General features: G+C 42.9%; 1 protein-coding gene across 1 annotated transcript; it reads left to right on the top strand.

Moving 5' to 3' along the window:
* Positions 1 to 1,523: 1,523 nt before the first annotated feature.
* On the top strand, positions 1,524 to 15,206 carry LOC126386510 (leucine-rich repeat neuronal protein 1-like). Its single transcript, XM_050038905.1, has 2 exons — positions 1,524 to 2,073; positions 12,036 to 15,206. Exon 2 carries the CDS (start codon positions 12,270 to 12,272, stop codon positions 14,415 to 14,417), a length of 2,148 nt encoding a protein of 715 aa, XP_049894862.1. The 5' UTR covers positions 1,524 to 2,073; positions 12,036 to 12,269; the 3' UTR covers positions 14,418 to 15,206.
* The last annotated feature ends 370 nt before the right edge of the window (positions 15,207 to 15,576 follow it).

Raw genomic sequence — 15,576 nt, 5'->3', positions numbered from 1 at the left:
CACACAGATTTTTCACACAGATAGGCTCGGATTGTTAGTATAATTATCCAACAACATAACGGAAAGGAGAAATTAACGTCTGTGTTTACCTTTAGCTGGATTCAGACGCAGAGCTCACTGAAATTGAAGAGCGGACGAGGAGAGAGAGGGAGCAGCAACAGGCAGAGGAACATGTCCGAATCCAGCTAAAGGTAAACACAGACGTTCATTTCTCCTTTCCGTTATGTTGTCGGATAATTATACAGCAATTGATAAGTCACACAATAACACAAACAACAAGATATAGTTTCTCTTCTGTTAAACACGGACTCCTATGACTTCAATTAATCAAGTATTTCATCCGTTTTTGGATTCTTCGGTCACTGTGGAGGCATGTGAGAGAAATACATTTTTGTTCACAAACTTAGGGTAACACTGGGTGAGCAATTGATGTACAAATAATCATCTGAGGAGGGAAGTTTTCCTTTCATGCTTTGTCAGAAATAAAGGAAATTCATCAGTTACTGTTACCCACCATTAGTCAAACTTGAATGTAGTTTAATACCCTAGATTTTATGAGTGCCCAAAATAATGTCAGTTTTGCTGAACCTTTTAATATTTGGCTGTTTGTGATCTTCTTTTTTTTTTTTTTACTCTTCAGGCATTTCATGAACATGGACACTGCACAAATGTGTTCAAGCTTTAAACATACATACCAGATTAATATTTGGCCTAAACTAAACACATACAGGAGGACTCATTTTGGAGCATCATAGAAGGATGAAGCCAAACCTGCTCAGGCCGTCTAAGTAGAAAACACTGAAATGACAAAAATTGTGTTGATCCCCAGTCAATAACTCTCTTCTTAATTCCAATAGAAACAGCAAGAACCTGCACGTGCCATCTGTTTGGCACACTGTCTTGTCTCAACACAGAGATGATCACATCTCATCTCTGTAGCTACAGTATGGATGAAGAACCTGTCAGGCAGCTCCCAAAGCAGCAGCTCAAACAGCAAGTGATGAAACGTTGTCATTTTCACTGCTCCCCTTAGAGAGGGAGGAGGAGGAGGAAGAATCTAAACAAGTGACAGGTCTGAGAAAAGACTTATCTCTCTCTCAACATAGATGTGCAAGTGTGTGTGTGTGTGTGTGTGTGTGTGTGTGTGTGTGTGTAATAGAGANTCTCTCTCTCAACATAGATGTGCAAGTGTGTGTGTGTGTGTGTGTGTGTGTGTGTGTGTGTGTGTGTGTGTAATAGAGAGAGAGATTTTTATTTAAACAAAGCACTTTTTTAAACATTATCACATTGGATATATTCACATACACATCAATAAATCAATTTTAATAAATAGCCTACATTTGCATATTGCAGGAGCAAGACAGAGACTAATAAGATCCACTCTAAAGTCCATTTCATTTCATAATTATTATAAATTATTAATTAGCAAGTCATTAAATTTATATCAACTGTGTCCATGGCACCCAAAAGTCTTTTGATGTCCTCCTCTCAAACGAGCTTTCAAGCCTTTTCCTCAGTGCTGATGGATGAACTTGAGTTGCGTTGACCCGAGCAGTGACGACAGAAACACATTTTAAAGAGGTCAACAGCACAAACAGCCGAACAATGAGACGTGTGATGAGTGAGGTGCCATTGGTTCCTCCAGCGCTTCCACCATAAAATTCGCACTCCGCTGCTCGCGGCCGGTATAGGGTGGGACTTTTTGTTCCCATGGTTTGTGATGACAGAACAGATGGTGAGGTTGCCTGTTTGGGCATCACTGTGGGTGTCAGACGCGTTTCAGTCCAGCTGACCTGCACCAGGCAGCTGCTGCTCGTCACTGGAAGCTGTGCGCTGCAGCGTTTCCACTTCTGAAGTGTTAGCGCCGCGTCTCCGGCGCTGGAGATCATATCACAAGCGAAAAGGGGGGTGTTTTCCACAGACACAGATTTGTTCTCGTTAATAAGGCTGAATGTTACTATTGTAAAACATAATCTGCAAACCCCTTCGCGCATCATTCCGGAGCTGCGGATACTGCATGGGTCAGATACAGTAGCCTGCAGCAGTGGGAACGGAGGATACGGCGCTTCAGAGGTGAGAGCGATGTGTTTATTTCATGCATGTGCTGAAATTGTGATACATAGCCTATGTCTGTAAAATATCTCCAAACATTTCCTTGATGTTTTTTTGCTTGATAGAAGGGATGGAATATTTCAGTCTGGTGAAGAGTGGAAAAACTCATAAAGATGAAGTCATCATTTTTGTGATTTCAAGAAACGCACTGATCAACAAAGATGAAATGAAACAATAACGCGATCTTTCTCCGTGGTGTGGGTCCTCGTGCAGCGCGTGGAGCAAAGAGGAATGGCAGTGTTATGGCTTTAACAAACAAATATTTCATTCAGACAGAGATTGGATCCTAAAAGTTGTGCGTATTTATGATATGATCTCAGCATTTATCTGCAATATGTGCGTCTCATCAATAAAATGCATTATAGCAGTAGTAGATTTGCAAGGACACTGTGCTCTGCAGTCAGTCTACACACACTATATGATTATTGTGAACCTTTTTCCAGTCTAGACAATTTATAAATATGAGCTGTTCTGAGATAAGAAGCAGGGGAACAAAGGGACAACCAAATAAAAATCTGTGCACTGCAAACCTCTGTTAAGTTGCAATATTTAGTTTGCTTATACTTCAGCCATAAAAGCCAGGTATTGATGTGAATTGTGAGTCTCCACCGGGCTCATTATTAATTAAAGCTGCAGTCTTGTCAGCAGTCCTGACATTTCACTGCACTGTGACACCGGGTTCAACTAACAGTGTAGTGTAACATTTACACAAACTGCAGCATCACTCGCCAGAGCAGAGTGCTGCTGAAACAGCTGAGTAGCAGCAATGGGCTCATGTGCTCCAGCAAAACCTATTTGCATGCCCAAGAGGCAGGAAATCGGCAGATGTCTGGAGTGAAGACATAGAAAAGAAAGAAAGACAATCCAGTGTTTCTGATAAGAAGTAGGAGAGAGCAGGGGGAGTCTGTATTGTTAGGGTCACCTTTGTCAAGTGGGCTCTGTTGTTTCAGCTGCTGCATTACGGCAGCACCTGTTACTGAGATCACAAAGAACTCACTAATATCAGCACACTATCAGGAGTTTGATTAGGACAAGAGGAGCATGATTTGCATGATTTTGCACACTTGTTTTTTAGCAACCACACAACTTGTGTGCAGTTTACTTTGTCTTGTGAGGAAGCCAGACAATTGATCCAGATGTCACCCAATAAGCCAATGAGGTGGGAGTGTAGCAGGCCGTGGCACCTTCCCCCAGTCCTCACAATGCACAGTGACGTATCTCCTCAGCTGGTGATGAGGAGTGTGAGAACCTGCCAAAACAAAGACACGTCTTGGTGTGTCTGTGTGTTTGGGTAGGAGCCTTTGTGAGGCGTAGGGCCGGACTCTGCAGCATGTGTTGGTGCTGGGGTTTCCCACAGCGGTGGAGACGGAGGGTGCAACAGCTTGACCTTCTCCCTTTGTGAGCGTGATCTGAAGGGGAACATGGAAACATGACGGGCCATTGTAGGGTTTTGTCAGGATGTCGAGTTGCGTGTTTTGTCCTTTGTTTTTATCAGTGATAAACTGAAAATGAACTTTTATTCTAAATTGACAGACTGTAAGAGAGTTTTGGTTGTTATCATACGCGGAGCAAAAACCTGATATAAACTGTTTAAAAAATCATGTTGAAGCCCATTTTTGAAAATCCATTTTACAAGCATTATTAAATGAATACTATGCAGGGTTTTATTATATAAAGATAATCCCTCTAAATCATTATTTTTTTATTTTATTATGTTCAAAAACCTTTGAAAACACATTGGGGGAGAAATTAAAGTTTCAATGGTGTTGAGGTATAAACAATAAATGCAGACGCAGCTAAAATCAAAAGGCAACAAAGGAAGAATACAACTAGACCTATATATATATATATATATATATACATATATATATATATATATATACATATATATATATATATATATACATATATATATATATATAAATTACTTATGACCTACTAGAAATATGTGGTGGTGTATTTATCTGCAGAAAATTTCATTATTATCTCCTTATTTTGCTGTGTTTGGGATGTTCCTGGGTACAACACGCAGGTGAGGTCAGGACTTTATAGAAAGGTAGAGACCAGCACGCATCCATCCAATTACACAGCGCTAAAAGAAAAACACAAATATATTAAAAGTAAAACACCAGGCGTAAACAGCTTGGGTTGGCTTTCACCTTCCCTGGTGATACTGTTTACAAACAGAAGCCAGCAGTGACTTTATAGTGTACCTTTAATGACACAATCTTTTTGGTTGAGAGGTCAGTTTGAACTGCGCAAGTTAATTATCCTTGACCTCTGCGTTGTTTCAAATAGGGGTTCCCCCGAGATTAGAGACTCTTGCCCCGTCAGTAAGATTGATCGATGCTTCAGTGACAACAAATTGGCTTTTTGCCGACATTGCAACTGTAAGGATAGATGAAGAGGAGGGGGGAGGATGAGGGCGTACAGGGGAAAAAATTGAGAGCCAGAGAAGAGAAATTGTGTCAAGATCCATCTCAGTTCCACGGGGAAATAAAGCTACCATATGGATTTGCAGTAAATAGAACTACAGAGACAATTTGCCATGCTGCGACTATTAAACACTGATGCAGCCTGAAGTAAAAGTATGCAGCAGAATTTCCTTTAATTCCATACGTAGGGTTTCTCATTGTATCTTCAGCCCTGTTGCATTTTTAGCTCAGCAGTTTACTCCTGTGGCCTCCCGGCTGAAGGAAGCAGAGCTCTCCATCCTCTCCCTCTTTACTTTCTCCCGTCTCTCTGACTGAGTGGACATGCATCCTTCTCCTCCTCCTCGGCTCTACACCTCTGCCATCAGCAGCTGCACCAAAGCCCTGTGTGATGTGAAGTGAGACACTTGCATACTAATGGAGCAGGAACAGGATGTCTCTCAGGCAGGCCAGCACAGTGAGGACATGGAGAAAACATCAGGCAGCACCACTCAGCTTCCCAGCACCACATGAGAGCTCTGGGTTCAAACTGATTGTCTCGAAAAACTGGCAGCTTTAGAGTAGGAATCTGGAAATATATAAATACAATGTGGTGTCTGCTGATAAGGGGAAAGAGTCAGACATTTGAGCCTGTGTGCTTACTGTTGTTTTATTGTGTTTATGCTACAGTCACCTTCTTGTACCAGCAGCTCTCACAAGCATGTTCCTTTAGCCGCCCGGTGGCAGTAATAGCCGTCTTCTCATGTCTTCTCATTTGGTTATGAAACAGACATGCCGGTGGCATAGCCGTTGCTATGGTGATGGCATGTCTGTGAGCCTGTTGTGCGGCTGCTGATTCAGAAACACTGCTTACATTTTGCGCCCAGTGAAAAGGGCCTCAGAGATAGTGGGGGTAAAAGCATAGCCTTCTATGAAAAATGATGCAGTGTGCTATCAAGTGAGGTCCCTCCTGGCTGCACCAGTGGCACATGGTGAAGTGTAGTATGAGCAGTATCGCATCTTAACTCCCAGAATGTGTAAAATAAAGTCAGATGCAATGACTTCAAACCAACCGCAGAGACATAATTTCACAAGTCCTTCAAAATGAGTCCTTTTTAACTTCTTCTGCTGAAAACAGTGACCGCCGCCTGCACACAAACACCTACATTTCACAGCTCTAAAAAGAAATGCTCCCTGCGTCTGACTGCAGGTCTGTTTCTTTCGTGCCTCTGATTATCTCCACTGCTCCCTGTATTGTCCAGAGATCCTGTCTCCTAAATGAATTTACGAGACCTTAGCATGAAGCAGACAAAGCTCATTACGTCCCACAATCACATCTCGCTGTCTCGCGTTGGACCTCAGGGCCAGTGATCCTCTGACGGTTTATGGGAACCCAGTGGAAAAATCAGCTACTGTAGGTGTGTATTTGTAGACGTGTGTGTGTGTTTTAAATGTTCTATGTGTACTTAGATTAAAACCTCATAAGGATCGGCTGAGCAAAGAGAGTAAATCCCTCCTGCTGCAGGCTTCAGTTCAGACAGTCAGCTGGATAATGCCAAGCTGTTGAGGGATTTTTCTGCCTCCTTCCAGTGGTCTGTGTATGCATGTGTGTCACAGCGTGTGAGTCAAAGAGTGGGGAAACAGAATTTGGATTTTGTGGCAGTGTGGAGATGGGTGCAGTATGGAGACATATGTATGTGTGCATTTTAAATTGCTGTGTCTTTGCTCTCTGTCACCTCAGCCAAGAGATTAGCAATAGATTTTCAGGATACACAGGTGTTGGCACACAACTGGTCTGAGAGAGAGAATTAATCTGAGATGATCTAATCTCTGTCGCATCCCAGAGAACCAGAGTTCCCAAAGGTGTTGTCCCACCAAAGTGATTCTGTAAAGCATAACAAACCTTACTCCTGTGGGAAGTTTCCTCTGTCATGTTTTGAGACATGATCAAAGCCAGGACTTTGAGAACAAAGTTTACTATTTCTCCTTAGAATTTATGTCAGCTCCATCCTGTAAATGACTGCAGATACCAAAACAATAGTGTCTGTATAGTAGCGATGAGGACGTCATTTGTAGAGCTGTTTAAATAAAAATCAAGGTGTTTTCAGGCTGTATCAATGATACTGGAATTTCTAACTTTGATACAATACTTTGAAAAATATTAATATTTAATAAAATTTTCAATACCACAGGAAAAGAGTGACATGAGGGCAGAACATTTACAATTTCTCTTGAAAGAAAAAATATAACAAGGCTGTAACATGTCAGAGATGACTTTCCTTTTCATGGTTAGTAGCAGAGAACAGCAGAATGACTGTAGTAAACATTTACAAGCAAACTCAGCTGATACAGGTGTGGTCTCATATACTGCAGAATATGAGTATTGAAACCATTTTAAATATTGCGAATCAATACATATTAATAAATTGACATTTTTGACAACACTAGCATCAATCAACAGCAACTATGGCTCCCTTCTGTGTATTCTGACAGTTAGGTGGGTGCTGTTAGTGGGTGCTAATACTTAAAATAATATGTTTCTCACTCTTTGCCCCAATCATGACATTTATCTTTTGTTTTTATTTTATCTTAATAATATTGTCCGTCTAGCACACATACATGCACACACACTCGTTACCAAATGCATTAACAGTACGATTTCATATCTCCTGCTAGTGGCAATATTAAAGTTCCTCTTCAGGCATTTATTAAACACCTCAAAATACACCTCTGTTAATCAAAACTACATATTCATACTTTTTTTTCCATGAGAAAAAATCCCTTCATGTCTTAAAATGGCTTAGATGTAACTCTACACCTTTGCCTGATTCAGTATGCACAGTACTGCAAATATGCAATTAAGCCCTGCCCCTTAGCTGTTGGCCTGCAGCTCGTGCATGTCTTCTCACCTTCACTCTGCTCATTAAACGCAAACCTCACTAAAGTTGCAAAACACTGGTATGTAGCTTCACCTGCTTCTCCTCCTATACCACTTGTTTTGTCATAGGGTTAATCAAAGTCCCACCCCACAAGCTGACGTGATTGGTTCCTTAGATTTGTGACATACCAAGCCCAGGCAGTCAGACTCAGTTTTATTGAGACTGTCATTGGTACTCTACAGTTCCAAGGAAGAAATACTCAGTCGTGGCATTGACTGCTTATTGCGCCCATGATATGTTTTGTAGCAAAAAAACATGATGTAGAAATGTTATAGATTAAAAACCTCTATAAACCATGATGTCAAAGTGGAAGTCAGTGAAAAGTGAAATGTGGATCACTTTGTATATATGTTGATTCAGATATTTGATAGATGCTGTGTAGGAAATGGATAATGTTAGAGTGTTTCTTTAAAGATCCAGTGTGTAGGATTTAGGGGCATCTATTGGCAGAAATGGAATTCATTGTGCATTACCTTAGAATGAGTCGTTTATAACTACATATGGAGCGTGTTCTCTTCCGTGGTATTTGCCATGTTTCTACAGTAGCCTAGAATGGACAAACCAACCTCACGGCTATATGCCATTAAATCCTACCTGCCCGACCTTTAAAGGTCAGAACACATGAATATATGACAGCTATTTGCTGCACAAAGTAAATTATATGTGATGTAGATGTTTAGGTATATAGGCCACAGAGAATCTTTTCCTACGCACACAGTAGCAGAGTGGCAAAGCTTACAGGTGGGAAGCTGGTGAGGGATCATGTATTTGGTTAGCAAAGCTTTACTGTAAAATTTGAGGGTATCCTTAAACACAACAGTTTACTCTGACCACTTCAGTGGAGCTGCTCTGTGGCCGACAAGAGGTATGTGTGGGTGTACCGGGCAGTTTGTGAGTATGAATTTGTGTACTGCAGTGATGATGAAGAAGGCCATGAGTGAAAATGAGCATATGTGCTCAGCAGAGCTTCCTTGGGTCAATGAGGTCAACACGTACACACAGTGAGAGATAGGTGGGAACGGATGCCGACCCCCATAGTGCCTTCAGTCTGCCAGAAACCTGGTGCCAGGTGTCTGAGTTTTATGGGCTCAGCATGAAAGCAGTGATTACTCCACCTGTCTCCTCCGATTTAATACCCGAGCAGTGCAACACATGGAGGAAGAGAGAGGACAGACAAATGTATCACAAAGTTAATCTCTGTATTCCAAGGCACAGTACATCAATATTTGAATGAATTATTTGAGAAACTAAATGATGGATGACTAAATGCAGAAGGAGGTGCCACATGTTCAGCAGTTACAGCAGGATGTGTGAAAAGGGCTAAGAGGAGTGCCACCCTTCAGTCACACTAAGGGAATCAGTTAAATCTGTTTGAGTGTGGCCGTGGGCGGATCATGAGACAGTGGGCCCCTGGGCGCAGATATGCAAAGGGCTCCACCATCTCTCCTACATAGTAACAAGACACACCAACTTTGTGGTGGTTTCGCATCTCTTTGTAGTCATTATACATTTCTTTGGGGGTTTGTGTCTCTTTGTGGTTGTTTTGTGTCTTTTTGTAGTCGTTTGGGTCTCTGAGGTAATTTTGTGTCCTTTTTGGCCACTCAGCAGTCATTTTGTGTCTCCTTGTGTGTCTCTGTAATTATTTTGGGTGTCTTTGAAGTTCCTTTATATCTCTTTGTGGCCTTGTCATGGTCTTTTTGAGTATCTTCCTGGTTGGTGCGTGTTAATTTGTGTGACATTTTGCCGGTGAAGGCCAGGGGGCTCCCTGACATTTTGGGCCCCTGGGCCTGTGCCCGGTAAATCTGTTCAGTAATCCATCCATGAGTGTGACTGGGTGATTGCAGAGAGACCAGCCACCTGATATAGGCACAATATGCTAAGAGAAAAAAACATGGATGAGCTGTGATGCTTAAAGTTTCTGCTGCGAGTTGCTGTATTTGAGAAAAGTTGATTTAGCGTGCAATGCTACTCTTCTGGCATGTTTACATTTCTAGAAACAATGGCGTTGTTTTCCTGCATAGCACAGTGTTCCATTTTGTATTTACTGAGCTGCTTTTATATACTATTGCACATGCAAATGCGTAGGGAAAACTGTGAGGAGTTGTCAACACATTCCAGGGCACGAACAGACTGCACATAAAAGGAGAGGGAAAACAATCTGTATCTGTTTTATGTTAATATCGGAGGAACTTGTCAGTTTTGATGTAAAACAAAATACTCCCAACGATCTCTCTCTGTTGCGCACACACACACACACACACACACACACACACACACACACACACACACACACACACACACACTGGATGCTCAACCTCAGTTTTTTTATGAGGATAAATGTGAATTTCTATGAGTGTGAGTCACACTAGAAACTGACACTGTTGGTGTTTCGTGAGCGCAGCCAAGAGTCTTTCTTTCTTTTTCTCTTGCTAATGTCAACTATTATAAAAGCTGATTAATCCTTTTAGTAATAATTGCTACTTTTTGACAGCTCGCCCATCACACACAAACATAGTAACGACTACACACACAGGAATGGTTAATCATTAATTTTTTTTTAGCATTTTTAAAAGAAAATCTAAGTGATCACACACAAGTTTAACATACATGGATACGTTTTAGGATGCATTCCAAGAAACTGATGACTGATTCTTCATCCCCATTGCTCCTGATATTCTATTGTGCTTGTTAAAACTGAGTCTATACCTGTCATCCTTACAGACGTTTCTGGGAGTTGGTGTCATGAAATCGACAAATGAAAGCAAAAGCGTAAAAATATTACAGTTCCTCTGGGGGCTCAGCCTGTCAGTCCCTTCCAATCTCTCTCTGCTTGTCTCATTTCGCCCGAACCTGGACGAGCAGGGTGTGCACACTAGCACAGCTGCAGCTCTGGCTCTTCAGAATGTCTTTACTAAATTCACGACACATGTGTATGACTGCTTCCCGAGGGACTGTATCATAAGTAGTGAGTGATTAACTGTGAAGAGCACACAAACTCCCTGTTTATTAAGCCTGTTGTGTAATGGGCTAACAGCCAGAGCTGCCGGCTGTGCCCACCCCACACATTCGTTCGAGAGGATCACTGATACCAAGCTGGTATGTAGATAATCTACCCAGCACAGAGAGCAAAACATGTTGGTAATCTCTGAAGAGACAGATACGTAACACAGCATGGGAAGCAGAGCTAATATCAAACACATCATCTTAGATCCTGAAAATAGCAGAGCTAAATTCTGCTTCACCCTGTCCACTAGTTCATAAGTATGCTAAGGTGAATGGACACTGATGTGTACAAAGGTTTTAGATTCCATTGCTGTAAATATCTTTTACTATGTGGAAACAGTACATCTAATTTTTGCTCGTGAAAGACGTTTAAGAAGGAGCATAATGGTTACAGGGACAGTTCATCCCAAAATCAAAAGTACACATTTTTCCTCTTCCCAGTAGTGCTGTTTATCAATGTGCATTGTTTTGGTGTGAGCTGCCGGGTGAGATATCAGCTGTACAGATGTCTGCCTTCTCTCCAATATAATGGAACTAGATGGCACGGTGCTCAAAGTGCCCCAAAACATTTTAAACCTCCATCGCAATGTCTGAAATCATGACCTGGTTACTCAAGATAATCCAAAGACCTTGTTGTGAGCAGTTTCATGTATAAGCTATTTTCATCCTGCCAAACTACATCCGCCAACTATATCACAGCGCCGAATGAAACGTGCACCTACTCATGGATGAGAGGCTTGAGCTTGTGACAGCACAAGATGTAAACATTAGTGGCATCATCTTGGGCTGAGCTGAAATATTAGCTAGTTCAGTGGTGCTAGGTGAGCTAGCAGTAGATGCACGCATCCTTCTGCACAGTGATACGGTTGGTGGGTGTAGTTCAGTAGAGAGAAAACAGTCCCTTCCATAAAATTGCTCTCAAAAAGTCTGTGGATTATCTTGAGTAACCAGGTTATGATTTCTGGAAAGAGATGTTGTTTAATTTTTCAAATGTATTTTTTTGGTGCTTTGATGACCACAAGCCGAGTGTCATCTTGTTGTATTATATTAGAGAGAAAGCGGACATCTCTACGGCAACTCACACGGAAACAGTCTAGACTGATAAATAGCACTACAGGTAAGAGGAAAAATATGTATGTTTGGGGTGAACTGTCCCTTTAAGTAGTATTTGGCATGCATGATCTCACTTAATTTTATGTCAAGGTCCAGAAGTAACTCTTTGTCAAACTTATTCTTATTTTCAAACTGTGTCTGACTGCATAGGAGCTCATTAAAAGGCAGGGAATTAATGTCTACACGATAGCAGGGCAACAGGACAAATTTGACAGATTCATTCTGCCCTGTTAGACACGTCAACTTAGTCCCCCTAAATATCTGTGGGGTGGCACTGCGGAAAACTGCCACTTGCCTTATTTGTTACACTCTACGAGAAACCCAAATACTCTCTTACTTTCTCACATTCTTTATTCACCTGTTTTATAGTTGATCTAATTCACGACCTTATTGCAGACAGATAATAAAAATGTATACGCTGCAGGCTCTAACATTTTATTTGTTTTCTGTCTTTTAGGCTGAAATCTTGAGGTGACCGCACAATCAGCAGAGGTCAAGTTTGCACCTGATGATCTTCTTTCCTGGCTTCTGCAAATAACTTTCTCCTGGATTAGAAATCCCCACTCTGGAAAGTGCCTGCAGCACCCAGCCCGCAGTAAATAAGACTAATGCTCATGAACCTTCCCTCCAAGCCTTTCTCCAGAACACTGCCTCTCATCTAAGCTTTGTGTGAGCAGAGAGAGCAGACAACATGGCGCTCAGCTTGCAGCCGTGGCCTCCTCTACTCTGGCTGTGCATGGGATTGCTTCTTTCCTCTCTGTCTCCCATACATGGCAAAGAATGTCCGCATTTGTGTGTGTGCGAGATCCGCCCTTGGTTCACCCCCCAGTCGACCTACAAGGAGGCAACAACAGTGGACTGCAATGACTTGAGGCTCACGCACATCCCTACCAACCTGTCCACGGATACTCAGGTGTTACTGCTCCAAAGTAACGCCATCTCTCACACCAGTGGAGAGCTGGAGGCGCTTTTCAACTTGACAGAGTTGGACCTTTCCCAGAACAACTTCAGCACTGTGGAAGCTGTGGGCCTCACAAGCATGAACCACCTGACCACCCTGCACCTAGAGGAGAACCAAATCAGCCAGCTGCCAGACCACTGCCTGGGAAACCTCTCCAATCTCCAGGAGCTCTACATCAACCACAACCAGATAAGCTCCATCTCCCCGCGGGCATTCGCAGGCCTGCACAGCCTGCTGCGCCTTCATCTTAACTCCAACAGGCTCCATGTCATAGATAGCCGCTGGTTTGAAGAAACACCTAACCTTGAGATCCTAATGATTGGGGAGAACCCAGTTATTGGCCTCCTAGACATGAACTTCAAGCCTCTAGGAAGCCTGAGGAGTCTGGTCCTGGCCGGCATGGACCTCACTGATGTTCCAGCGAATGCTTTCGTAGGTTTGGATACCCTTGAAAGCATTTCTTTCTATGACAACAAACTGGTCAGAATCCCTCAACTGGCCCTTCAAAAAGTTCCCAATCTGAAGTTCTTGGATTTGAACAAAAATCCAGTTCACAAAATCCAGGAAGGAGATTTCAGGAACATGTTGCGTCTGAAGGAGCTGGGTATCAATAACATGATGGAGTTAGTGTCAGTTGACCGCTACGCTCTGGACAACCTACCAGAACTGACAAAGCTGGAGGCCACCAACAACCCCAAGCTGTCCTATGTGCATAGGTTGGCCTTTAGGGACATGCCATCTTTGGAGAGCCTGATGCTTAACAACAATGCCCTCACTGCCCTTTACCAGCACACTGTGGAGGCATTGCCTAATCTGCGGGAGATCAGTCTGCATAGCAACCCATTGCGATGTGACTGTGTCATTCAGTGGATGAGTTCCAACAGGACCACAGTGCGCTTCATGGAGCCCTTGTCCATGCTCTGCAACTCCCCACCAGAACTCAGAGGCCAGCGGGTGCGAGAGGTAAGGCTGCTGGAGTCCCCAGAGCAATGCCTGCCACTCATATCCCACAACACCTTCCCCGGCCACTTGAACCTCGAGCTGGGCATGAGCGTCAGTCTCGACTGCAGGGCCATGGCCGAGCCAGAGCCTGAGATCTACTGGGTGACTCCCCTTGGGACCAAGATCACAATAGACACTGTGTCAGAGCGGTACCACCTGAACAATGAGGGGACCCTGCGGCTGTCTCATGTTCAGGTGGAGGATTCTGGCCGTTACACCTGTGTGGCCCAGAACACAGAAGGAGCTGACACACGAGTCGCTACAATCCGTGTAAATGGCACCCTGCTCGACAGTGCCCAGGTGATGAAAATCTACGTAAAGCAGACAGAGTCGCACTCCATCCTGGTCTCCTGGAAAATCAATTCTAACGTCATGTCCTCCAACCTGAAATGGGCTTCAGCCACCATGAAGATTGACAACCCGCACATCACCTACACAGCTCGCGTCCCTGTGGACGTTCACGAGTACAACCTCACACACCTTCAACCTGCCACTGAGTATGAAGTCTGCCTCACGGTCTCCAACGTCCACCTGCAGACTCACAAGTCCTGCGTTAATGTGACAACACGTAGCGCTACCTTCGCACTGGACTTGTCAGACCAGCATCCGAGTGCAGCTGTGCTGGCTGTCATGGCGACCATGCTGGCCTTCCTCAGTCTGGCCACTGTGGGTGTTTACATTGCCCGCAGATGGAAGAGAAAAAACTACCACCACTCTCTGAAGAAATACATGCTGAAGACTTCCTCCATCCCCCTGAACGAGCTTTACCCTCCGCTCATCAACCTGTGGGAGGCTGAGGGTGAGAAGGACAAAGACGGTAGCGCAGAGGGAAAACCCTCTCCTGTTGACACCACACGTAGTTATTACATGTGGTGAGGATTCAGTACGGAGGCCTGGCTGCCTCTCCAGCAGCACAAAAAGACACACTTTTGCCATTTTGGTGCAAAAGTCAAATAAAGTTGCAAATGTTTTTTTGTATTCTCAGCTTTGCTATTAAGAGGCAGAGTGATCAAGGACAGGATTTTTATTAGTATAGCGTATCGCCTTTGTTTGATTCTTTTTATCTCTTAATTGTTTTCGGACTCTCCAAGATGGCAGCTGTATTTAGCCTCCAGGTTGTCTTAGTTGCTATGCTCTTGTTTCTGTGGTGCGTTTTTGACTCACTTTCTTTTGGGTTAATAATACAGCGGCAGGAGCTGATGGTCTTCTTGCAGCATTAGTAGAAATCAGTGTTTCTTTCTCTGTTTCGTAAAACAGGTAATCTGTTGTGCACTGATCGAAAATGGAGTTTGTATGAACTTCAGTTAAAAGCTGACAGCGGGGTTTAGACTTGTTAAACTGTCTACTGAATGTTAGCAATTGTGCAGTAATGTTGTATCAACTATACCTTTGAACTTTCTGATTTAAATTGCAAGAGAATAGGATTTTTTTTAGTTTGCTGATAAATGTGATGTTAATGCTAGAAATACAAATGTTTGGTAAAACATTTTGAGTCTTTTTACTAAAGTGCATTAGAAACTTTTTGACCCTTTCCCTGTTTACTCACTTATTTTGCTAGACTTTTTCGCTAATTGCTTATTAGTTTATTATTTTCACATGCAGTCTGTATGCTGAAGAAGTTACAATAAATACTTTTGGTTCTTTTGCAAACATTTGGTCTGGGTTTTTTTTTCAGTTCCTGTTCCAGTTATTTTATCCTTTCAGTTCAGACAGCCACTCTCGCTTCCCGGTGATACATGAATCTTAATCGCATGTCTTAGAAGAACTTAAGCCCATCTCAATCCAAAACTGTCTGAATCAGCTTTACACCGTCACAGTGCTCACTGCCCTGAACCATCTTCACAGACGGAGCTTATAGGGTGTCAGCTTAACTTCTCAATATGGGTGTGAAAGACACAAGTACTGTACATACACTCTTAAATCAGACAGACGGACAGAAAGACAGATAGATATTTGAGCAGGTGCTGCCCTCTGGTGGATGCTGAACTATAACTACCTTATTAAACCTTCTTTATATGGTCGCCACAGAGGTCAG

The sequence above is a fragment of the Epinephelus moara genome, chromosome 24, assembly GCF_006386435.1.
Source record: "Epinephelus moara isolate mb chromosome 24, YSFRI_EMoa_1.0, whole genome shotgun sequence".
In the NCBI taxonomy this organism is placed as follows: Eukaryota; Metazoa; Chordata; class Actinopteri; order Perciformes; family Serranidae; genus Epinephelus; species Epinephelus moara.
This window is presented reverse-complemented; position numbering and strand designations above follow the sequence as displayed.